The sequence below is a fragment of the Ursus maritimus genome, unplaced genomic scaffold, assembly GCF_017311325.1.
Source record: "Ursus maritimus isolate PB19 unplaced genomic scaffold, ASM1731132v1 scaffold_14, whole genome shotgun sequence".
In the NCBI taxonomy this organism is placed as follows: Eukaryota; Metazoa; Chordata; class Mammalia; order Carnivora; family Ursidae; genus Ursus; species Ursus maritimus.
The window spans coordinates 55,613,526-55,638,525 of NW_024423786.1; the positions used below are offsets into that span (position 1 = coordinate 55,613,526).

At 48.2% G+C, this 25,000-nt stretch overlaps 1 protein-coding gene across 8 annotated transcripts in view; it reads right to left on the reverse strand.

Moving 5' to 3' along the window:
- Nucleotides 1–25,000, reverse strand: part of LOC103681660 (zinc finger protein 14-like) — a 79,691-nt gene that overhangs the window by 24,749 nt on the left and 29,942 nt on the right. For 4 of the 8 annotated variants that reach the window (XM_040629641.1, XM_008711229.2, XM_040629640.1 and 1 more), the window contains exon 1: nucleotides 13,012–13,446. The exons of 2 other annotated variants lie outside the window; for them this stretch is intronic. In XM_040629641.1, coding sequence (XP_040485575.1) covers nucleotides 13,012–13,431 — 420 coding nt within the window. In that variant the 5' untranslated portion in view covers nucleotides 13,432–13,446. Of the gene's footprint in view, nucleotides 1–6,869; nucleotides 6,908–13,011; nucleotides 13,447–16,783; nucleotides 17,142–25,000 lie in introns of those variants that run through there. 2 more of the 8 variants (XM_008711227.2, XM_040629643.1) reach the window with 2 other exon arrangements.

Below are 25,000 nucleotides of genomic sequence, written 5' to 3' on the forward strand. Positions count from 1 at the left end.
TAAATCCTATCCACTTGAATCACTAACAATAACAGTTCAAAAGAAACTTTAGAAGATGGGAGGAGGAGAAGATGGCGGTGGAGTAGGAGGACCTTAGGCTCACCTCGTCCCGGGAATACAACTAGATAACTACCAAATCATCCTAAAGGCCCCAGAAATCGACCTGAAGACTCACAAAACAAACTCCACAACTAAAGGTAGAAAAGAGGCCACATCGGAGAAGGCAGGAAGTGTGGAGCTGTGGTTTGGGAGAGATGGTGGCTGTGACAGTGGGGAGGGAGCTGTCATGAACAGCAAGACACAGACTAGCACCAAGAGGAATGCACGGGGAACATGAATTCCCATAACAATTGGCATGGAAAGTGAGTGGGTCCAAATTTCGTGAGTTCTTGCAACCAGGGGGGCTTAAAGCTCGGAGTTTTAAAGGTCGGCATGCTTGTCTCTGCAAGAGCTCAGAGAACACTGGTAGGCAGACAGACTGCAGACCTACAGCATCTGAAGAGCTCCTGGGACACACAGCAGGAGCTCAGTTGCTCATCTAGGAGCAGGTCCCGGAGGGGCAGCATTCACAGAGAGATGCCTCCAAGAACACAGGAGCTGGCTGGTGCCGTTTTCCTCCCTGCCCCTCAGCATAAGCACAGAACCACTTGCAGGAACTAGCGCGGTGCTGACACTCGCTACCTAACTTGCTTACACCAAGCCTCCACACCCTGGAACCACCGTTCACAGTCATGCTTCCCTCAGTCCCAATGCAGCAAGGCGGGCTGCCCCAGAAGACCAGCCCAAACCCCTGCTCACGCCTCATCTCCCCACTAAGGAGTTTTGTGGAGCCTTGGTTCTGACAGCAGTGGTGACAGGTCTCATTTCACAAGCAGACCAGAGCACACCTACTTAAAACCACATCAGGCCACGGACCAAACACTCCCCACAACAGTCAAAGAAGGCCTCGCAGATGACTGGCCCAAAGGATAAAGCAGCCAGGACAAAAGAGCAGAGCATACTCAGCACAGACTGGAGACACTCCTGGAAGCACCAGGCCAGGGGAACAGGGGGACACTACACTGCAGGGCACTACACGACCTCCTCTTCATAAAGCCGCTACCCTCAAGAACAGCAGACATAGCTGACTTTCTTACCACAGAGAAACGGGCTCAGAGACTTAGACAAAATGAGGTGACACAGGAATTTGTCCCAGATGAAAGAACAGGACAAGGCCATGGCCAGAGATCCAAGCAAAACAGATACAAGTAACATGCCTGATGGAGAATGTAAAAGTACTCATCCTGAGGATACTCACTGGCCTTAAGAGTGAAGGACATCAGTGAGACCATTAACACAGAAATAAGGAATAAGATAGCAGAGATAAAGGGCTCAATAAACAAAACAAGAAATACGCTTGATGGAATGAACAGCAGACTAGACAAAGCAGAGGTCTGAATTAATGACCAGAAGACAGAGTAATGGAAAGTAACCAAACTGAACAAAAGGGGAGAATTATGCAAAATGAGAACAGACTTCAGGAACCCATCAAACATAATGACATTCATATTATAGGAGTCCCAGAAGAAGGAGAGAGAAAAGGGGGCAGAGAATATATGTGACGAAATAATACCTGCAAATGTCCATAATCTGAGGAAGGAAACAGGCAGATCCAGGAGGCACAGAGAACTGCCAACAAAATCAACAAAAGCAAATCCACACCAAGACATATTGTAATTAAAGTGCCAAAAGATAGTTATAAAGAAAAAATAGTAAAAGCAGCAAGACGAAAGAAGACAGTTACATACAAAGGACCCCCCCCCCCCATAAGGCTTCCTTTATTTTAGCAGAACCTTTCCAGGCCAGAAGGGAGTGGTGTGATATATTCCAAGTGCTGAGTGGGAAAAACCCGCAGCCAGCAACAGTCTACCCAGCAGGGCTATCATTCAGAACAGAAGAAGAGAGAGACAGTTTCCCAGATGAACTGAAGGAGTTCATGACCACTAAACCAGCCCTGTAAGAAGTATTAAGGGGGACTTTCTGAGAGAAAAGGAAAGATAAAAAATGACAATATGAAGGTAGGAAACAAAAGCAGTAAAAGTGAGTATTTCTGCAAAACATGAGTTAAGGAACTCAGAATAAAAGGATGTAAAATATGAGATCATATACCTAAAATGTGGGGAGGAGAGGTGTCGGGTTTGGCCAGCAAACCCTGAGGCGACGAATGAAAAGATCACTCCAGACACCTTAGCAGGAGAAAGGAAAGGGCATGGGAACCAGACGCTCTAGTGGCGAAAGGTCCTGAGCCAGACTCTGTCTCCACCTTTATTGTGAATGTGATCAATACAGCAAGGGAATGAGAAAAACAAGAAGGAATGTGAAGCTGTAACAATCAGGACAGTGGCATAGGGAGTATTGTGTGCCCAGAACAAGCCATGCTCTGACAGGCGAGCAGACAGGAAGTATGTGGAGTGCGTGACCCCCAAAGAGAATGTTTCTCCTACGCTCTCCTGGATTGAGCTGCAACGCGGAGCTGGCTTTTAAAGGGGGCCCAGTTTTCTGGACACTCCTTTGCTTTTCAACAGGCCTCACCCAGGGAGGCATGTGTTTATTAAATCTTATCTAGCCAGGCACTGTGAATTTCCACAGAAAGAAGTCAAGAGTTGGTCCAAAACACCATGAGGAAGAGGTAACATACAAACCTAATGGTAGGCACAAATCAAAATCCACTAACAAATATGCAAAGAATAAAAAGAAATCTAGGGGCGCCTGGGTGGCGCAGTCGTTAAGCGTCTGCCTTCGGCTCAGGGCGTGATCCCGGCGTTCTGGGATCGAGCCCCGCATCGGGCTCCTCCGCTGGGAGCCTGCTTCTTCCTCTCCCACTCCCCCTGCTTGTGTTCCCTCTCTCGCTGGCTGTCTCTCTCTCTGTCAAGTAAGTAAATAAAATCTTTAAAAAGAATAAAAAAATAAAAAGAAATCCAAATATGTCCCTAAAGAAAACCAGCAAACCATAAAAGAAAGAAGGGATCAGAAAAAATTCTTCAGAAACAACCACAAAACAAGTAATAAGATGGCAATAAATACATATCTACCAATAATTCCTTTGAATGTCAAGGACTAAATGCTCTGATCAAAACACACATGGTGACAGAATGGAGAAAAATAAGATCCGTCGACATGCTGCCTACAAGAGACTCGCTTTTAGACCTGAAGACAACTACAGATTGAAAGACAAGGGATGGAGAAACATTTATCATGCAAATGGATGTCAAAAGAAAAGCAGAGTAGAAATACCTATATGGGACAAAATAGACTTTAAAACAAAGACTATAACAAGAGACAAAGAGGAAGATCGGTAGGGAAAGAAAAGGAAAAAGAAAGGGGGGTAATCAGAAGGGGGAATGAAGCATGAGAGACTGTGGACTCTGAGAAACAAACTGAGGGCTTCAGAGGGGAGGGGGGTGGGGGAATGGGATAGACCGGTGATGGGTAGTAAGGAGGGCACGTGTTGCATGGTGCACTGGGTGTTATACGCAACTAATGAATCAACGAACTTTGCATCGGAAACCAGGGATGTACTGTATGGTGACTAACATAATATAATAAAAAAACAATTAAAAAAAAAAAATAAAACAAGAGACAAAGAGGGCACCTGGGTGGCTCAGTCGGTTAAGCGTCTGCCTTTGGCTTAGGTCATGATGGTCCTGGGATCAAGTCCCTCATTGGACTCCCCACTCAGTGGGGAGTCTGCTTTTCCCTCTGCTCCCCGCCACCACCCCCCCGCGGCTCGTGCTTGCTCGCTCTCTCAGAAAAATAAGAAATATTTTTAAAAAAAGAGATGAAAAAGGACACTATATAATAATACAGGAAACAATACAACAAAATACAATTGTAAATGTCTATGCACCCAACAATATATATGCACTATATATCTGGAAGCACCCAAATATATAAAACAGTTAATAACATACCTAAAGGAACTAACCAGTAATAACCCAGTAACCGTAGTGGACTTTAACAGCCTACTTACATCAATGGACAGATCATCTAAGCAGAAAATCAATAAGGAAACAATGGCTTTAAATGACGCAGTGGAATAGATGGACTTAAAAGACATATTAAGAAATTCCATCCTTAGGGGCGCCTGGGTGGCGCAGGCATTAAGCATCTGCTCTCGGCTCAGGGCGTGATCCCGGAGTCCTGGGATCGAGCCCCACATCAGGCTCCTCCGCTGGGAGCCTGCTTCTCCCTCTCCTACTCCCCCTGCTTGTGTTCCCTCTCTCACTGGCTGTCTCTATCTCTGTCAAACAAATAAATAAAATCTTAAAAAAAAAAAAAAGAAATTCCATCCTTAAACAGCAGAATACACATTATTTCCAAGTACACGCGGAACATTCTCCAGAATAGATCACATATTAGCCCACAAAACAAGCCTCGACAAATTCAAGAAGACTGATACTAAATCATGCATCTTTTCTGACCGCAGTACTATGAAATTAGCCACAAGAAGAAACCTAGAAAGACCACGTATATATGGAGGTTAAATATGAATGGGTTTAACAGGAAATAAAAGAAATAAAGCACACGGAAACAAATGAAAATAAAAACACAGTGTTTCAGAACCTTTGGAACAGAGCAACAGTGATTCTAAGAGGGACATCTATACCAATACAGGCCTACCTCAAGAAGCAAGAAAGATCTCAGAGAACAACCACCTAACTTTACCACTAAAGGAGCTAGAAAAAGAACAACAAGCAAAACCTAAAACCAGCAGAAGGGAGGAAATAATAAAGATTAGAGCAGGGGGGAAAATTAGAGCAGAAATAAATGACATACAAACTTAAAAAACAATAGAACGTATTAATGAAACAAGGAGATGGTTCTTTGAAAAGATCAATAACACTGACAGACCTCTAGCCAGACGCATCAAGACAAAAAGAGAAAAGACCCAAATAAATAAACTCACAAATGAGAGAGGAGAAATAACAACCACTACAGAAATACAAACAATTGTAAGAAAATATTAGGACAAATTATATGCCAACAAACTGGACAACATAGAAGAAATGGATAAATTCCTAGAAACATATAAACAACCAAACAGGAAACAGGAAAAAATAGAAAATTCAAACAGACCTATAACCAGCAAAAAAATAAAAAATAAAATAAATTGTATCAGTAATAAAAAAAAAAAAAACTACCAACAAACAAACTTCCAGGACCAGATGGCTTCACAGGCAAATTCTACCCAATATTTAAAGAAGAGTTAATACCTACTCTTCTCAAACTACTCCAAAAAATAGAAGAGGGAAGAAAACTTCACCCTATGAAGCCAGCATTAAAACCAGATAAAGACACCACAAAAAAAGAGAACTATAGGCCAATATCTCTGATGACCATAGAAGCAAAACTCCTCAACAAAATACTAGCAAACCAAATCCAACAATATCTTTATAAAAATCATTCATCACCATCAAGTGGGATTTATTCCAGGGTTGCAAGGTGGTTCAATATTCACAAATCAACACAATATGTCACATTAATAAGAGAAAGGACAAGAACCATATGATCATCTCAATAGATGCAGAAAAAGCATTTACCAAAGTACAACAACCATTCGTGATAAAAACACTCAACGAAGTAGGTTTAGAGGGAATGTACCTCAGCATAATAAAGGCCATATACGAAAAACCCACAAGGGCGGCTGGGTGGCTCAGTCACTTGGGCATCTGCCTTTGGCTCAGGTCATGATCTCAGGGTCCTGGGATTGAGCCCCATATCAGGCTCCCTGCTCAGCAGGGAGTCGGCTTCTCCCTCTCCACCTGCCCTTCCCCCCTGCTCATGCTCTCGTGCTCTTGCACTCTCCTCAAATGACTAAATAAAAACTTTAAAAAAACAAAAACAAAAACCCACAGCTAATATCATCCTCAATGGGGAAGAAGTAAGAACTTTTCCCCTAAGGTCAGGAACATGACAGGCATGTCCACTCTCACCACTTTTTTTTTTTTTTTAAGATTTTATTTATTTATTTATTCAACAGAGATAGAGACAGCCAGCGAGAGAGGGAACACAAGCAGGGGGAGTGGGGTGTGAAGTGGCGGGGTCCTAGCGGAGGAGCCTGATGTGGGGCTCGATCCCGTAACGCCGGGATCACGCCCTGAGCCGAAGGCAGACGCTTAACCGCTGTGCCACCCAGGCGCCCCCACTCTCACCACTTTTATTCGACATAGTACTGGAAGTCCCAGCCTCAGCAATCAGACAACAGGGTGAAACAAAAGGCATCCATCAGTAAGGAAGAAGTAAAACTGTCACTATTTGCAGATGACATGATACTCTACATAGTAAACCTAAAAGACTGCACCAAAAAACTGCCAGAACTGATAAGCAATCTCAGGGAAGTGGCAGGGTCCAAAATAACGTACGGAAATTTGTTGCGTTCCCATATACCAAAAAGGAAACAGCGGAAAGAGAAATTAAGAAAACTATCCCATTTACACTTGCAACAAAATAATAAGATACAGAAGAAACACAGGAATAAACCTAACCAAAGAGGTGAAAAGACCTACACTCTGAAAACTAAAACACAGATGGAAGAAATTGAGGACAATGCAAAGAAATGGAAAGACATCCCATGCTCGTGGACTGGAAGAACAAACACTGTTACAATATCTATACTACCCAAAGCAATCTACACGTTTGATGCAATCCCTATCAAATACCAATGGCATTTTCACAGAACTAGAAACAACCACCCTAAAATTTCAATGGAACCACAAAAGACCTCCAATAGTCAAAGCAGGCTTTAAAAAGAGGCAAACCTGGAGGCATCACAATTCTGGGCTTCAAGTTATGTCACAAGATTGTAGTAATCAAAACAGTGTGGTACTCACATACAAGTAGACAGATCGATGGAACACGATGGAAACATCTAGAAATAAAACCACAATGATATGGTGAATTCATCTTCGACAAAGCAGGAAAGAACATCCAATGGGAAAAGGACAGTCTCTTCAACAAATGGTGTTGGGAAAACTGGACAGCAACACGCAAAAGAAAGAAACTGGACCGCTTTCTCACACCACAAAAATAAATTCAAAACAGATTAGCGACCTAAACGTGAGAGCTGAAACCACAAAAATCCTAGAAAAGAGGACAGGCAGTAATTTCTCTGACATCAGCCACAGCAACTTTTTTCTAGGTATGTCTCTCAAGGCAAGGGAAATAAAAGCAAAAATAAACTATTGGGACTACATCCAAATAAAAAGCTTCTGCACAGCAAAGGAAACAACCAACAAAACTAATGGCCACCTACAAAATGGGAGAAGATATCTGCAAATGACGTATCCAATAAAAGGTTAGTATTCAAAATATATAAAGGAGTTATACAACTCAAGATCCAAAAAACAATGCATCTAACATATGGGCAGGGCTGCCTGGGTGGCTCAGTCAGTTAAGCCTCCGAATCTTTATTTTGGCTCAGGGTCATGAGCTCAAGCCCCACATCACTGGGCATGGTGCCTACTTAAGATTCTCTCTCCCTCCCCCCTCTCCCCACCCCCATTTGCACTCTCTCTCTCTCTCTCTCTAAATGATTAAATTAAATTAAAAATGAACAGGAGACATTAACAATTTCTCCAAAGAAGCCTACAGATGGCCAACAGACACATGAAAAGAGCTCAACATCCCTCATCATTAGGGAAATGCCAATCAAAACAGGATGGATATCACCTCACACCTGTCCAAATGGCTAAAATCAATAACACAGGAAACAACGGGTGTTGGTGAGGATGAGGAGAAAGGGGAACCCTCTTGCACTATTGGTGGGAATGCAAACTGGTGCAGTCACTCTGGAAAACAGTATCGAGTTTTCTCGAAAAGTTAAAAATAGAGCTACCCAATGATCCCACAATTGAACTACTAGGTATTTACCCAAAAAAATACAAAAACACTAATTCAAAGAGATATATGCACCCTGATGTTTATTGCAGTATATTTTTTTTGATAGCGAAGAAACAGAAACAACCCAAGTGTCCATCAACTGATGAATGGATAAAGAAGCTGTGTATACATGCAATGGAATATTACTCAGCCATAAAAAGAAATGAAATCTTGTCATTTGCAACAACGTGAATGGAGCCAGAGAATATTATGCTGAGTGAAATAAATCAGAGAAAGAGGAAAAACAAATACCATATGATCTCAGTCAAGTGGAATTTAAGAAACAAAGAAAGGAAGGGGGGTAAAAAGAGAGACAATCCAAGAAACAGACTTTTAACCATAGAGAACAAACTGATGGTTACCAGAGGGGAGGTGGGTGGGGGATGGGGGAAATAGGGGATGGGGATTAAGGAGGCAATCATGATGAGTACCAGGTGATTAAAATTAAAAAATAACAAAGAAAATTTTTAGAGTCTAACCTAACTAATATTAATGACAACTTTTTTAAAAATTAATTTCTTCCTTTTCCTTTCTTTTCTTTTAAGATCTCACCTATTTCTTTGTGAGGGAGAGAGAGAGAGCACAAGCAGGGGGTGCAGTAGGCAGAGGGAGAAGTAAGCTCCCTGCTGAGCAAGGAGCCCTGTGCGGGACTCGATCCCAGGACACCGGGATCATGACCCCAGCCAAAGACAGACACTTAACCGACTGAGCCACCCAGCCACCCCTAATGACAATTTTTCAATTTATTACAGATTTTTTAAGTCCTAAAGTATGTCAGTGAGGTAAGAGAATATATGTATTGGTCTCTGCCTCCAGTTCTTAGCAGAGCTCCTGAAATCCGTGTAAATTACAAAGTCGTAAGAGCACTGGGAGCATCTTTTATGCTAATGAGGTGACTGGGGGGCTCGTGGACGGGGGCTGGTCACCAGAAAGATCAAGCCATGACCACAGGCTTGGAAATTGCAGCCCCACACCGCATCCCTCCAGTCTCAGGAGAGGGTCTAGGATCACAGGTAATCACGGACTGTGCCTAGGTGAGGACGCCTCTAAAATCCCAACAGTACGGGGTGCGGAAAGCATCAGCTAGGTGATCGGATCCACGCCAGGAGGATGATGCACCCCAACCCCACAGGGACAGAAGCTCCTGTGCTCAGGAGCCTCCCCTGCGCACCTCTTCATCCGGCTGTTCATCGGACCCTTCACCATATTCCTCAACACAGCGGTAACTGCAGTGTTTGGTCCCGGAGTTCTGTGAGCAGCTCTGCCAACGAACTCTGAGGAGCGGGTGGTGGGAACCGCTGACCTGCAGCCAAGTCGGACACGTGCGGGTGACCTGGGCCCTGCTAACTGCGATAGGCTGCTGGAGCGGAGGCAGCCCTACGGACGGGACGCCAGCCGCAGGGGCGTGATGCCGTCTCCAGACACGAAGTGTCAGAGTTGAGCGAGATGCCGGACACCCAGCTCCAGCTGCGGTTGTCCGGTGCGGGGAAACAGCCGCATATCCAGTGACCGGAGTGTCGGAACTCAAGTGTCCTCTGTGAACGTGGAAAGACGTGGGGCAACCGGAGGCTTTCCAAGTACAATGTCTAACAGACACGTAAAATGAGCGTAAAGGAAGCATCCGAAAATGCTCCCGGATGACATCAGAGTGGAAAGGCAGAAACGGAAGGGGCGCGAGTTCGCCGAAAGAAAACCAGACTCGTGATGACGTTCCATGAAATCCCAGACCACCCTGGGCTTTGTAGGTTTGAATTTATGAAAAACTACCTCACAAAACTGAAACTGAAGGCAAATGTCTATGAATAGCCAAGTTTTCTACAGAACAAGGGGGAGAGACGTTCCCTAAAACACATCAAGGCCTGTGAGGAACAACCAAATCAGGCCGGTGTGCAAGAGCAGTGCGTGAGAATGGAAGCCACTGACACAGGCCTCCATGCAGATGGCGTGCAGGCTCCGCCCAGTCCCGGCAGGCTCCGCCCAGTCCCGGCAGGCTCCGCCCAGTCCTGGCAGGCTCCGCCCAGTCCCGGCAGGCTCCGCCCAGTCCCGGCAGGCTCCGCCCAGTCCCGGCAGGCTCCGCCCAGTCCCGGCAGGCTCCGCCCAGTGGTGGAAATGCGGGACACTTTCCCACAGAAGGTGGTGCCAGAGGTTATCTATGGGGGATGATGAACGCCCTTCATACCAACTTCACGTAGAAAAAAAACAATTTACTGCAGATTTTACAAGCAGAACACTTGCAGAAGGAGGTAAACACAAATATTCTAGGACTTGCTATTGCAAAGTTTTTTAATATAAGGGGGAAAGACTAAGTTACAAAGGAAGGCACTGACAAACATGATTCTCTTAAAATTCAGAGGAGTCCATTCAGTAGCACCGAATAAAGGNNNNGGGAAAGGTAAACCACCCTCCAGGAGAAAATGCCTGCACTGCCTAAAATGACAAAGGACTCATGTCCAGAGTGTGTAAAGAAAACAAATCAACGCACAAACTAGAGCTGGGGTCTGCCAGGAAAATCTTCCACACAAGATGAAACCCCACACGCTCAGCCTCAATTATAAGAAGTCAGAACTATACGTAATCAGGGGGAAACTCTGGCTCGCACATTAGATGGAAAAAAATACATTAGGCATTTCTAGGTGCTGACATCACATGGAAGGATTAAACACAAGTACAAATGGGGGGAAAGAGAGGGCATGACATTTCATACAGGCCCCCATCATATCCTAGTAAATTGAAGTTAGCCATAATCTACAATCCCACAATTTTTCTTTCAAGCGTAGAAATATTCAGGTGCATTCTGCACGTGGAACTAAAATTAAGAACGAAGTAGCGGTGACCAGCCGAGGCTCAGAAGCGCTAGAAAGGGCTGAGAGCCACACAGCACCAGTAAAGATGACTCTGGTACTGCTCGCTTAGGCAGGACCAACAGAGGCACAATCAAGCCATACGCTGCCTGGTGAGGAAAACAAGGTCGAGCTGCAGATCCAAAGAGGAGAACAGCCGTTCTGGGGCAGCGCACTGGGAGCTGCTCACACTACAGTTTAAAAACCTCACCCCTGCAGATACGGCACGGAAGTCTTCAGTACTTGCGAACACCAGAGTCACCTGACAAGAAGGTGGGGAACCCCCTGCATATTTCCCCCAAACCTAATGAACAGGGACATTTTTTGGACTGAGACACTTTTCCCCCAGTGGACGTTCTCTGGATAAGCCCCAGACTAACACGAGTCAGCAGGAAAAGCAAGACGTGACCCATTGACTACGCTCCACAATAAAGGAGAAGAAAGGAGGGCGCCTGGGTGGCTCAGTCCTTAAAAGTCTGCCTTCGGCTGAGGGCGTGATCCTGGCGTTCCGGGATCGAGCCCCACATCGGGCTCCTCTGCTGGGAGCCTGCTTCTTCCTCTCCCACTCCCCCTGCTTGTGTTCCCTCTCTCACTGGCTCTCTCTCTCTCTGTCAAATAAATAAATAAAATCTTAAAAAAGAAAAAGAAAAAAAAAGGAGGCAAAAGGCCACCCAAGAGCGAGCTGTCAGTGCTGAGCTAGACAGGACAATGCTGCCCCAGGGGACAGGCAGGCTCGACCTGAGCCCTGTGCTCCTGGGCAAACATCTCTGGAGGTGAAAGGAACTCCCTCCCCTCCCCTGCTGGGGTCTGGAAAACAGCAAGCTGCAAAAGCGGCCCCTTCCCTATTCCACCAAAATAGGACTCACAGGGAAGTGTCCCCCGTTCACCCACTACTGGGCCGGGCACAGATCCCCCCAAAGCCACACTGTGCCTCATCCACGACTCGCTCAGCTGCTTGTCCCCACCGACCCACGGGCACAGAATGCCTGCTGCCCCAACGCTGGTCTGGTTTCTCTCCTTTCTCCTGACCCTGAACGTGGTGGGCCTGCCCTCTGCCCGGGCCACACACAGCCCCTCCTGGGGACAGGCTGGCCTCGGGGAACTCCCGGGGGCATCATCACACCTGGTCATGCCTGCTCCTCCTTACTCCTCTCTGGAAGAGAGAAACCCCTTTTACACAACGCTGGAGACACTTGCAGGTCTTAGGCTCACAGTGTTGGCCCTTCTGATGTAGCCCCCCTGCCCTACTACACGGCCCCTGCCCCCCAGCCTCTGCCCTCATCCTTCTCCATACAAGCCTCTCCTCACTGAATTCGCATGTTTCATCCGACACTGCTGTGACCCACTGTCCAGCACTGTCCCTTTCCCGCCCACACTTTCCCCAGGAGACTGTCCTGCCACAGGCCCCAGACTGTGGGGGCCGCACTGTGACCATCCACCCAGCTGGGGAACAAGGCCCTGGGGACCTGAGCCACAAGGCCTTCCTTCCGCGCAGCGGCCCCATCCTGACTCTGGGCCTTGCTGCTCATTCCCGACACAAAAGCAAAGCCCTGCTTCTGTGTCACTGGAGAGCCGGAGGCTCTCTGACATCGGACCTTGTCGCTGTTGGAGTTCTCTGTCAAAAAGTGTCCTCAGCCAAGCCCTGATTGAGCTCATCTCCCAGGTCCACCATGGGACCCCATTTGCCAGGCCCACACGTTACCGCCGCCAGGGTGGTGCTCCCGGATACCCAGCACGCGGGGATGTCACAGGAGTGGAACCTCACCCCCGACCCACGACAGACGCTCAGGGACGGGACCCCACGCGGGGAGGGGACAGACGCCGGGACCCCACCCCGCACCACCGAGACTGGAGGCTCAGGATGGAACCCCAGCAGGCCCCCAGGACGCCATCGCAGGCCACGTGACCAGGACACCGGCACCCCACCCCGCGGCCCACGGCAGAGACGCGGGACGGGACCCCTGGGCCCACACGCGGGGATGTGACAGGTCGCCGGTAACCACTCCACGGCCACCACAGGTTATCGGGTGGGACCACCGGGACTCACGAGGGCAGGAGGACGGACGGACCCACCCGTGACCCATGGCACAGACGCCGGTGGTAGCAGGACCCCCACCAGGACGGACAGGACGCCGGAAGCCCACCCCGCGGCCGAGGGCGGAGACTCCGGACGGGGCCCCGGGGTCTGGGAGACCCGGACCCGCGGCCACTTCCAGCCGAGCCCCTCCCGGTCTCACTCGGGCCCGCGACTCACCATCCCGCAGCTCCGCTCCGTGCTCTCCGTGGCACCGCAGCCTGGACAAGTGCGCGCTCCGCATACACAACACCTGGGCCAACTCGGGGCAGGTGAGCACGGCCCCAGGCGGACGCAGAACGCGGCCCACGAGGGCGGGATCCCGCCCCCCAGGCCCGATTGGCAGTTTCCGGAGGATGAGCCTTTCACCACGATACGCGCCTCCGCGCTCCCATTGGGCTTTGCTTCAGGCCCTGCGACTTCATTGGACGGTAACACAGAGCCCTCCCTGTGGCCCTGATTGGACATGGCTCGGAGACTCCGCGATTCCGCGCTGTGATAGGCCACCCTGCCGCCCTTCACGTTCTGATTGGGCAGTGGTCCCAGCACCTCCCCTGTGGTCCCAGACTGGGCAGATCTCCAAGGCCTCGCCCCCAGCATCCTGACTGACAGGCTGCCGCTACACAGGTGTCTCATCCGCCTGCCCAGAGCTTGGCTCCTCTGACTCAGTTTCTACGCGGAAGCTCCCTTGTGCGGAGCCCCATCGGGATGCGACAGAACAGATTTGTCCGTGGTGACACGGGGGTGACGTGACAGTGCAACGGTCCCCCGTGTTTAAGCACAGCTCAAGAACCGGTGACGTCACCGCAGGGAAGGCAAGTTCTCCCAGGGTTTTGACCTGACCTGACACAGGGAGGCCCCGCCCTCCATTCTCCCCCCTCCCCCCGTGTCCTCTGGCCTCAGGTCAGCTAAAGGCGTCTTGGGTCCCTCGCCCCGGTGGGATGTGGAACCCCGCGGCCCCAGCCAGGCACGGCCACAGGTGGGACACATTAGAAAACTCAGGTGTGCGTTATATTCTGCAAGGAAGGTAGGGGGCAGAGGAAGTTTGTAGTCAGTCCCTGAGACCGTGAAATGTAAAGGGATCTATTTCCTTCAGATGGTGTCGGGATGGCACAGTGTGAACAGACAGAAACAGAGCACTATTACTCTAAAAAGTGTGGGCATATGGGGGCACGTGGGTGCCTCAGTGGGTTAGGCTGCGGACTCTTGATTTCGGCTCAGATCATGATCTCCCGGTCAATAGCAAGTGGCCTCCGGAGTCAGCTTGTCCCTCTCCCCCCCCCTCCCCGCGTACCACCCCTACCCCACTCTCTGTCTCTAAAACATCAGTATTCAAAAAAAAAAAAAAAAAGTGTGACCATATGGTATGGGAATTATTATTATTATTATTGGTATGGGAATTTTATCTACATTTGTCAAAACAAATTTAAAGGCCATGGGATGCCTGAATGGCTCAGTCAGTGTGTCTGCCTTCAGCTCAGGTCAGGATCTCAGGGTCCTGGGACCAGTCCCGCCTCCCGCTTCTTGATCAGCAGGGAGCCTGCTTCTCCTCCGCCTGCCACTCCCCCTGCTTGTGCCCTCTCTCTCACTCTCTGACAAATAGATAAAATCTTAAGAAGGAAAAACAAATTTAAAGGCCAAAACAGCCAGGAAACCGTGCCTCTTGGCCACCACTGAGCAACTCTGTCTCTACCAATTTGCCAGTTCTGTGTATTTTCTAAGTGGACTCACACTCTGTGGCTTTGCATGTCTGGTGTCTCACACATAGCATGATACGTTCAAGATTCAGTCATAGTGCAGCAGTGTCCCTGCTTCACTCCCTTTTGTGGCTGAATAATCCTCCCTCCCAGGTATACGCCACACTCTCTTCATGCATCCAGGCTGGTAGACAGGGGAGAAGTGGCCCATTTTTGCAGGTTTTGAATAGTTTTGCACCTAGCATTCCCAAACGTATGTCTGAGTATCTTATTCCACTTTGGTAGGACTGGAATACTTGGGTCACACTGTAATTCTGTGTTTGACTTTTCGAGGAACCAGCAAACTTTGTCCCACATCAGCTGCCCGAGTTTACATCCCCACCAGCTATGCACAAGGGGTCCGAGCTCCCCACATCCCCGCTGACCCTGGTTGTCTGAATTCTGGATGCTAGCCATCCCAGGGAGTGGGAAGTGGTCTCCCATCGTGGTTTTGCCTTGCGTTTCCCTGGACGGTGAGGGTCACCTCAGCGTCTATGACCATCTGTAGACCATCGTAAAGGAAATGTGTCTGTAAGTTTGTGTTCAGTGCTTAACTGGACTGTTTGGGATTTCTATTCAGACAGGAGTTCTTTGTGTATTCGGGATACTAAAATCTTAGGTAGGGGATCTACGAATATGCTCTCCCATCGTTGGGTGTCCTTTCAATCTCTCGATAGTGACCTTTGATGCCCCAACGATTCTATCTTGCTGAAGCCTGATCTACCTACTTTTTCTTATGCTGCTTGTGATTTCCCGTCACATTGAAGGCCTTACTGAATGAGGATTCATGGAGATGTCTCCCTGTGTTTCTCTCACTCTTGGGTTTCCCAGGACAGCTCGTCAGGGCTGGGGATTCTCAGCAGAGCTGTCTCTAAGGCCTGGACCCGAGATGCTCCTGATAACGCCATGTCCCTACATAACTGTTTATTGGGAAAGGCCATGAACTTAAAGGTAACGGAGTTTCTATTTTAACTGATGACCTTTAGTTTCTATGTGAATGTACTTCTATGCTCCCATAATTTCATCATTCTGCTTATTACAACATGGCAAATTTTTAATGCTTGATCATTTTAGAGTAAGTCCCTCCACTTCACTATTCAGAAAAGCATAGCTATGATTCAACATTTGTTCTTATTTATACAATTCTGAAATGGGATTTGTGAAGTTCCAAGAAAAAATTGTGTATAATATTGATGGAATTCTATTAAAATGATTCAGCTATTTGGTTTTATGCACATCATGGCAACATTGATTTTCATTTCCTACAATATGCACCAGATTTGCATTTGTTCTGGTCTTATTCGATGTCAGTGAATATAACTGTACAATTTTCACATTAGGTTCTCCCTCTAGTCTTTGTAAGGCTGATTGTGATACTTGAATAACTTACTTTGACTTTTACACATGTTATCCTCCCAATACTATCTTTTTGTTAGTGATTAGAAATGGATGGAAGGACACCCTAAACACACCCTCAAGACCTGTTAATTATCTTTCTTCTTTGATTACCGCTTAGGCTTCAGGTTCTATATACACGTCGGCTTTGGCTATGAAACAGGACAAGGCCCTTCATTCTTACGGTCACTCTCACACCCACATGCCTAGTGCTGGCTGGGAGATCTCTGATCCTGCTGACGGGCCCAGAGTGCTGGGTATTCGTGGTGTGTATACAATTCTACCGAACAAGTCAGTCTACACCAAGTACGGATTCTTTCACGAACCACATTTTGCAGATGCGCTGCGAGAGGATGTGAGAGCTCTCACGCAGGCCTACATTAGGAAGTGTATTTGTCCTGCGGAAGGCTGAGTACTATCACATGCCCCCGCCCACTAAGACCACGTCAGAGAGGTTATTTAACATGCGGCACTGGGGGCCCCGGGTGGCTCAGTCGGCTAAGCGTCCAACTCTAGATTTCGGCTCCGGTCATGATCTCAGGGTTGGGAGATCGAGCCCTGTGTGGGGCTCTGAGCTCAGTGTGGATTCTGTTCAAGATTCTCTTTCTCTCTCCTTCTGCCCCTCCCCCTCTCTCCTGTAAATTATACACAGAGAAAAGTGCATGAAATGTACATTTGACAGAAATGTAACAAAATAAACATCCATGACATCACCACATGGACGAGAAAGAGGCGGCGACACCCCACATCTTACCTGGGTTGATGTCCTGTCAGAAAACCCACCCCCACCCACCGCCCCACTGCAGACAGCGATAACTCACCTTCGAAAATGTCCTTTCCTTTGGGATCCTTATTTTCATCACCTGTGTGCACACCTGTTCCTGTTTTATATTGCATGTGAAAAAGAGTCAAAAGGTTCATGTCATTTTATAGCAAACCTCCTTTGTTCAAACATGCTCGGTCTTCTGTACCCGACACGTCACTGTCGTGTCCTGGGCTGCGCTGCCCTTCTAGGGCTCAGCCGCCGTCCTGGGCTGATTCCACTGCTTGCAGCTATTCTAGTGATCCCACAGTTTTGGCCTGTAAATCTGATGTTTCTAGTACGTCACTTTTCACATTTGTTTTGAATCTAGTGACCTCGATTAACATTGTAAAGAGCTTACCCTCTCCTGTCATGTGTGCTCTCACCTCCGCTCAGTGGGCTCCAAGGTGCTCTCCTGCCGCTTCTCCGCGTGTGAAGACCTACATCTCGGCCGATGCAGCCCCATCATGCCAGAGTTTCCCGAACAAAACGACGAGTCTCCCTGGACTCTCTCTCTCAGCCCACCTCCAAGCAAGGACATTCTGACGGCTCTAACTTCACGTTGCATCTGGGGTCCAACCTCCACATCAACGCCTCTGCTCCCAACCCAGTCTGATCCAGCACCTTGGCTGACATCACCATCCTAGTGCCCGTTGTCATGGTAACAGAGGGATCCTGTGAGGCTGCCTCGCAGCTCCTCCTGAGGGTCCAGGCCACCCACCAACATCAGTCTCTGCAGCCAGCGCAGGAGATCCACCCACGTCACCGTCCTCTCCCCTCTGCTGTTCCTCCTCCCCCTCACTCTGCCATGGGCACCCTGGCCTCCAGCTGTCCTTCGGGATGCAGGGCACCCTCCCTCCTCGAGACCTGCGCTCATCTCCTGGGGCTGCCGTAACGACGTGCCACACACTGGGCGGCAGAAACGACACACACCTGTTGTGTCACAATTGAGGAGGCTGCAAGCCCGAGATCAAGTTGTCTGCAAGGTCGGTTCCTTCTCGGGGCTTCGACGGAGAATCTGTCCCAGGCCTCTCTCCCAGCGTCTGGCCAACAATCCCGTGCATTCCTTGGCGGGAAGACACATCACGCCGTTGCCTGCTTCTGTCTCACGTGGTCCAACCCTGTCTGTCAATGAATTGAAGGTCCCAGTGTCCACATTTCCCACTTTTAAAAGGACACCCATCACTGGATCAAGACCTACCCTAATCCTGTACGGTCTCATCGTCACTACCTGTGTGTTCACCTTATTTTTGGATAAGGATGTATTTGACATGAAATTTGGGGGTACAACACTGAGCCCAGAGTATGCGTATGCCTGTGCCGTCTATATCTTATCATCAATTCAGGTATCAACTAGCAGTGTTAACTGAAATCATTCCTCGTTTGCTTTTCTAGTCCTTCCAACCACATATACATACATGTCTCTGAAACATACATACGTATTTCGGACTATATATGCATGGCTATTTCTGAATATATGTACTATCTCCATATACATTTTCCTCTCATCCCTTCACTGCACTACATTTTTCATGCCACTGTGAAGGGTCAATGAATGTACATGTAGATAACGACCGTTCTACTGAATTGTATTATTTCGTTGTGGGTGAGGCCAGCAGGCTTCTTTCCCAGAATTCCCTCCTTGATGAGTCTAGGTGACAATTCACCAGTGGCCTAACTTTCATGAGTATTAAAAGTACTAGTGAAGATGCCCTAATCTAGGGCTGGGGTCACCATACCGATGGACCAATACATGGGAGCTGGCTGGGTAACAGCTTGCAGCCCATCATTCTCACAAGTAGCCTGTCAATCAGGCATGTCCCCAAACCAAACACCAACCTTTTCCCTTCTGTTTTCTTAGTGGTCCTGGCTTCCACGTGTAACTCCAAAGTCTCCCCACCAGGGATCAGATTCTATCGCCAGCAGATTCGGGGTTGCCAGCAAGCCCCTCTGTGTCCCTCACGCCACCGATTTCGGCTGTCACGGTTGTTGATGTTCTCTGGTAAGTCGACTCCCCTCTTCTCTAGCTCTTACCAGATTTGTATAAGGTCGCGTTTGTGGGTGCCAGACGCATTCCACAGCATTCCACTCTTGATCTCAGTTTCCTAAGTTTGAGCCCCACATTGAGCAGCAAGCTTAGTTTTAAAAAAATATTTTAAAAAGGAAAAAAAAATGCCTCATTTGTACAGCAAACACCCATCTTCTCAATAATTTGAGATCAGGGATCTTGATTTCAGGACAACAGATACAATGGCATAACTAGAGGCCACGCGACTCGACCCTCTGCTGCCTGCACACGTCCGTCCTTCCAGGCGAGAAACGAGCACCTTCCTCGTTGCTCGGGCTGAGCGTGGGAGTTCCTCACTTACACAGAGCTGAAGCCAAGTCATCGATAAGTGTTGACTCATTCTAATGATGTGAGATCAAAAACAATGTGCGTTGGTTTCCTCCAACAGAAGACTCAATGCCAGTTTCCCAGGAAAGTGCTTGAACTGTGCTTAAATATCACTCGTATATTTACAAGTGTAATTCTCTGTACTTTCCAGTGGCTGAGAGATTTTGTCAACTTGTCGCTTTGCATTGAACGGGTTGTCACATCAGCCTGGCTGTTATTCTTGGTCAACACTGTCACACGTTCTTAGTCATGGTACCAGGGACATAGTATTTTATGGACGGTTTCTCTTCTGGGTCAATTTTGAAAAATCTTACATATTAAGACTTTTGTCATTACCGTCACTTGTAGAACATTAGTAAGAGTGAGATAAACTTGGCCAATGTCCCCCAGCCAACGAGCACCAGGACCACACCTGCGGTGAGAAGCCTACTGCTCAGAGTGACAGATGAACACAGCTCAGGACGGGCTGCAGAGCTGTGGGTGTGGGGGACACACTGTGACACGTACAGCATGAGGACACCCTGACATGGAACATTAGACGTGTGATGAGGACTGAGCGCAAAGTGCTCCTTTACTCTGGATTAGATGCCGTCAGGAGGTACCTGCAGTTTTATGACTGAAGATCTTAATAGTTCTTTTTAACAGTCTCTTCAACTTTATTTATTTAAGGCAGAGAAAGAGCACAGAGGGGGCAGGGGGGAGGGAGAAGCAGACTCCTCGCTGAGCAGGGAGCCCCATGTGGGGCCCAATCCCAGGACCCTGGGATCCTGACCTGAGCCGAAGGCAGACGTCTAACCGACTGAGCCCCCCAGGCGCCCCGCAGATCTTAACCGCTCTCATCTGGGGCGCAGGAAGGACGCAGCGCCGCGGAACCGGGAACAGAGAGGCACCAGGCACAGCAACTAGAGGCACGGAGTATTTGCTGATCCTTACAGACTGGACTGTTCTTTAGCCTCTTACCGACATGACCGTGACATGGTCTCCATGGGCCCTGACTCATCACAGACGACAAAGTGCTTCGTCTGAGGACAAGCGGGTGAAACTGTTTCTGCTCCGTGAGGGAAAGCCACAGCCCGGAGTGAGCGCCAGGCCGGCCTCCCCTGTGTGAGGCCATGTCTGCCGTTCTCGTTCACCGTGTGAACGCTGACATCTTGCTTACTCACATCCGGCACTGCGCTAAGTGTTCTCCACAGAGGAACTCAGCGCACGTCAACCCGGCTGCTCCTCAGCAAACTCTACCAGGTAGGTACTGTTTCCATGTCCTTGTAGGAGCGACCTGAGGCGGACAGATGCAGGCGATTTTCCAAGGGCCGCAGAGCAAGAAAGGAACCAAGTCAGGGTCATGATTCAAATCGAGCCTTCCTTTCCCAGACTCTACACTTGGTGTCAGGTGCCAAATACTGAGCCTTCCTCGTGTGCCACACACTCGGCTCAAAGCAAACCGTCACGCTGCACACGGACCTCGGCACTGCAGGCACGTGTCCCCGTGCTCACCGCTTCCCACCTGCCTGCTCGTGCTCGCTCTAGTGGCGCTCCCCAGTGTCACCCCTTCTTTACAAGCACTGACTGTCCCTCTGGGACCTGAGTATAAGCAACTGTCTCCCTGGACCTTCCTGTGTCCCTTGTCTGGCCACATATAACTGGTCAACCACTAAAGGACACAGAACAGGGCAGATTCACAGCCTACAAAGAAACGTCACGTGGGCACCCTGCACAACATCGCTCTCAGATCCTGAAGAGACCTGGAGACAAAAGGACCCCAAAATCACAAGGAAAACTATCTCTGGGTACATGGAAGGTTAACAATTTGTTAAAAAAAAAAAAAAGTTTGAAATTGGATTTCATGGCACTAGTACAAAAAAGAATTCCGTGGAACACGTCACTCATATGGACTCCTTCCCACCAGTAGTGACATCCAAACATGGTTGTGACGCACACCTTCCATGCTGTTCCAGTGCAGTGCACCTACACCGACCCTCGTTCGTGTGTGGGACCCACACGGTCACTGGTCACACTGGTGAACCGAGCACACAACGCCCATTCCCACAGCGGTTGGAATAATTAGACAGAAGCAGTCCTCTCTGCAAAGACTGCACAGGTATCCTTCTCGTCCATTCACGCTACCACACTCCTGTACGTTTCCTTCCCCAAGTCCCAGTGGGACTGCTCTCCTTACACACCCTCTCAGACACGAAGCCCAACCGGCTCCACCCAAAATACAACCATGCTCACCCCACACCCACGGCCAGAGAAGCATCCTGGGGGCCATCTGATGGAGACAGAAACTGACCTGTGTCGACTGGGGGCAGATCAACAGAAGCACGACTGTCTGAAGGAAAGAGAAAGGCAGGGCCCATCTTTCCTCCACGGGAATTAATAAAAGGAGCCTCACATGCTGGGTGAAGCCTGACCAACCACTTACCCATCCATCACGGGAAGAAATGTCCTGTGGTTATTTAGCACAATTACTAGCAAGAGGAAGTGAGAGATGGGGATGTTTTTGTTCTGATATCGACGTTCACATAATCATTTCAAAGCTATTTGGACAACAATGAGAAGCAGCATTTCCTGAAATTATTTTTCTCAACGTTTCCTTTATGCCTGGAGCACCAAGATGTAAGTCACTCCTTTTTTTTTTTTTTTTTAAGATTTTATTTATTTGACAGAGCGAGAGACAGCCAGCGAGAGAGGGAACACAAGCAGGGGGAGTGGGAGAGGAAGAAGCAGGCTCATAGCAGAGGAGCCCGATGCGGGGCTCGATCCCATAACGCCAGGATCACGCCCTGAGCCGAAGGCAGACGCTTAACCGCTGAGCCCCCCAGCCGCCCTGAGATGTAAGTCATTCCCACCACTACTAAGACGGACCTCAGCAGGAGTGCAGTTGGTTCTAGTTGTTGACCCACAAGCAGGGAACATGAGCGTGGCAGGCCCCCCGTCTTTGAGCGGCAAGGCCATGACTCCTGGTGCCCCGTGTCGGAGGCCACTACATAAGCAATATGAACGGTTTCACCATTAGGATGGACTAAATAGCTTTTATGAATAAAAGGTGGTAGCTAAAGGGAACCCTTGCTAAGACGAAGGCAGGAGGCCATAGTGGGTGCTCTCCTGTCCAACCCCGTGCCAGCTGGGCACACACAACAGGGAACGTGGTGCAAGAGGACCCGACTTCACTGCCCCTGCCACAGTGAGAAAGCTTTACTCCCTGCACCAACAGGCCAGCCAATGAGAGATGGTCACGGATCAACCAATGAGAAGCCACCATCTTCAAAAGACCAGTTTCCCCAAATTGTCTTTTTCTTGACAATAAGCCCTCCCAACTCTCCCCTTTCCTCCAAACAAGCGGCCTCTTTTTTGTTCTCTGGTTTTGCCATTTCTTGCATGTCCTTATTTGCAATGCTTGTTATTCCGTATTAATCCATTTTTGCTGGTACGATAACCAACAGTTAAGGTTAACTTACTTGCTGTCATAAACTGTGCCTTTTGGAAGCGTGCTGGCCTTTGGTCCAACGAATGTGTGGACTCCGACCGTTCCCGCCTGGAACTGTGCTGTCCTTCGGAACAAGTCCTTTTGGAAACAGCCAGTTCCTACTGAAGCGGTGGCTTTTAGGAATTTCTCTTTTTGTTCGAAAGAAAAACCCAAGAAATGGGATCCCAGTCATAGAAACGCTTTGAGGGCACCCCTCTAGTTTAATGTTTAAAAACTATGGCGTCTCCTCATGTGTGTTTCTAAGTAATTGGACTAATTCCATCACAAAGAACTTAGAACATCAATGGCCATTATTGGAGACTTCTGATCCCCCCAAACAGACTCCGAGCTAAAGAGAAGTGGACAGCCATGGCTCTAGAATTGTCAAAACCAAATCGGATGCCTATCTTAACGGGTATTTTGAAGTTTCCAAACATTACCGGGATCTAAAGTTGATTCTCTGCAAAGTTCTATTTCTCAATTAACAGAAGCAAACAGACCATTGAAAGGTATCAAAATGGCTTCTGAGCCACGTTCACCTCCCCCATCTTCTTTGTCTACAGACAGGTGGCAGCCACATGATGTGCAGACCTCCAGTGTCCTCTTCCTTTCCTCCCTCTGCTTCGTCCCCACCTCCTGTGTACCCCCCACCCTCATTCGAATCTTCCCACTAAAGTTCCCTTTTTCTATGTTTCCCGCCCCAGTCCTTCCTCTCCTGAACCTATTAAAATGGGCCCCATTGGGGATCCGAATAAATGCCTGGACTAAGGCTGAACTGCGAGCCAGAGTTTCCCAAAGTGATGGAGTGTCCCCAATGGTGTGCTGAGGAATTTAACAGTTATTCGAACTTACCAACCTGGTTTCTCAGATTTATAGCAATTAGCTCACATGTTTGTTGGTGAGGGCCAGACACACACTGGATGGAGCTGGCCCAACTGGAACAATATGAAAATGTTAGGGAAACAGAAACCCATGTTTCTCCAGGGATGCTAGAATACTCACTGGAAATACTACTGAGCAATTGTAGTTTTTTCCTTAAGCCTGTTGAGTGGAACAAAATTCAGACTTGCATGCAAAAACCTGCAGGCCCTTTTCATGACGATCATAGCGGACTCCAAATTGTCCTTATAGAAAACTTTGGGGTGCATGTGTGGCTATTTTTAGTGCATTTTTAGTATTCCAGCTGCTAAGTGTAGCCAGTTTTTCCTTTCACTTGGAAGCATAGAAATACCCCTGGACAGTCATGCCCCCAGGGACCCACAGAGAATCTTTCTTCCTTTTCACAAACCCTAAGGTTGCTCTGAGTCATAGAGAGTTTTCTGCATCTCAACTTTGTTACAATATGGAGGTAATTTCATTCTCTGCTTTCCTTCAACGCAGGACACCATCTCCCTGTTAAACTTTTGGCTTAAAGGGACAGAGTCTCAAAAATGTGTAGTTTGCTCAAACCCAAGATCAATACTTAGGGCATCTGATCTTGGAGCCAGACCACATTTGGATCCAGGCAAAGCCCCGCATGACTGCTTACTGCTGACACATCATGCCTTCAGTCCCTGTGCCATTTTACACGTCACTCCTCGAAAAAATAAAGATTTTTCATAGTCTCCTGATGGACCTTTTAAAAAGGATGAAAGTAGTAAGTACTAACTTGGGAATGCTATTCCAAATTCTTTTTACCATTTTATAATCATTTTTTTAAAGCTATTCCTATACCCGGCGTGGGGCTCAAACCCACAACGCCAAGACCAAGAGCTGCACGCTCTGCTGAGTCATCCAGTCGCCCTGCAGACTCTTTGGAAGGTACTAAGGCAGCACTACAGGTCCCTCTGACAGCCAACCAACAGGAGGAGTTACACACCCTTCCTTGGCCATGTACCTTACCCAAGGGTAAGACCACAAACAGTTGGTCCCATAGCTGGTATGCCTTTTTGGGTACCTCAGGACTGTTATATTGTGGAAACAATGAAGTGTTTTTACCTCCAATGTGGATAAAACTGAAAAGGCTCCTATGTCCAAAATTTACCAGGTACCATATTTTGGCCAGGTGATCTGGCTGATACTAAGGATACTGGGCACTCCACACATGATCTCCTGGGGGCTAGAGGAAAGCACTTTGCTGGTATTTCTAACAGAATCACTGACCATGGAAATAAATAGGCAAACCTGAGACATAGAGCAAAGGGATTTCTTCCAAGTTGTAATTTGGAACAAGAAAGACCACAGACATCAAAAGATAGGCTCAGAGAAGATAAACCAATACGAGAATTTTTTTTAAAAAGATTTTATTTGTTTATTTGACAGAGCGAGAGACAGCCAGCAAGAGAGGGAACACAAGCAGGGGGAGTGGGAGAGGAAGAAGCAGACTCCCAGCAAAG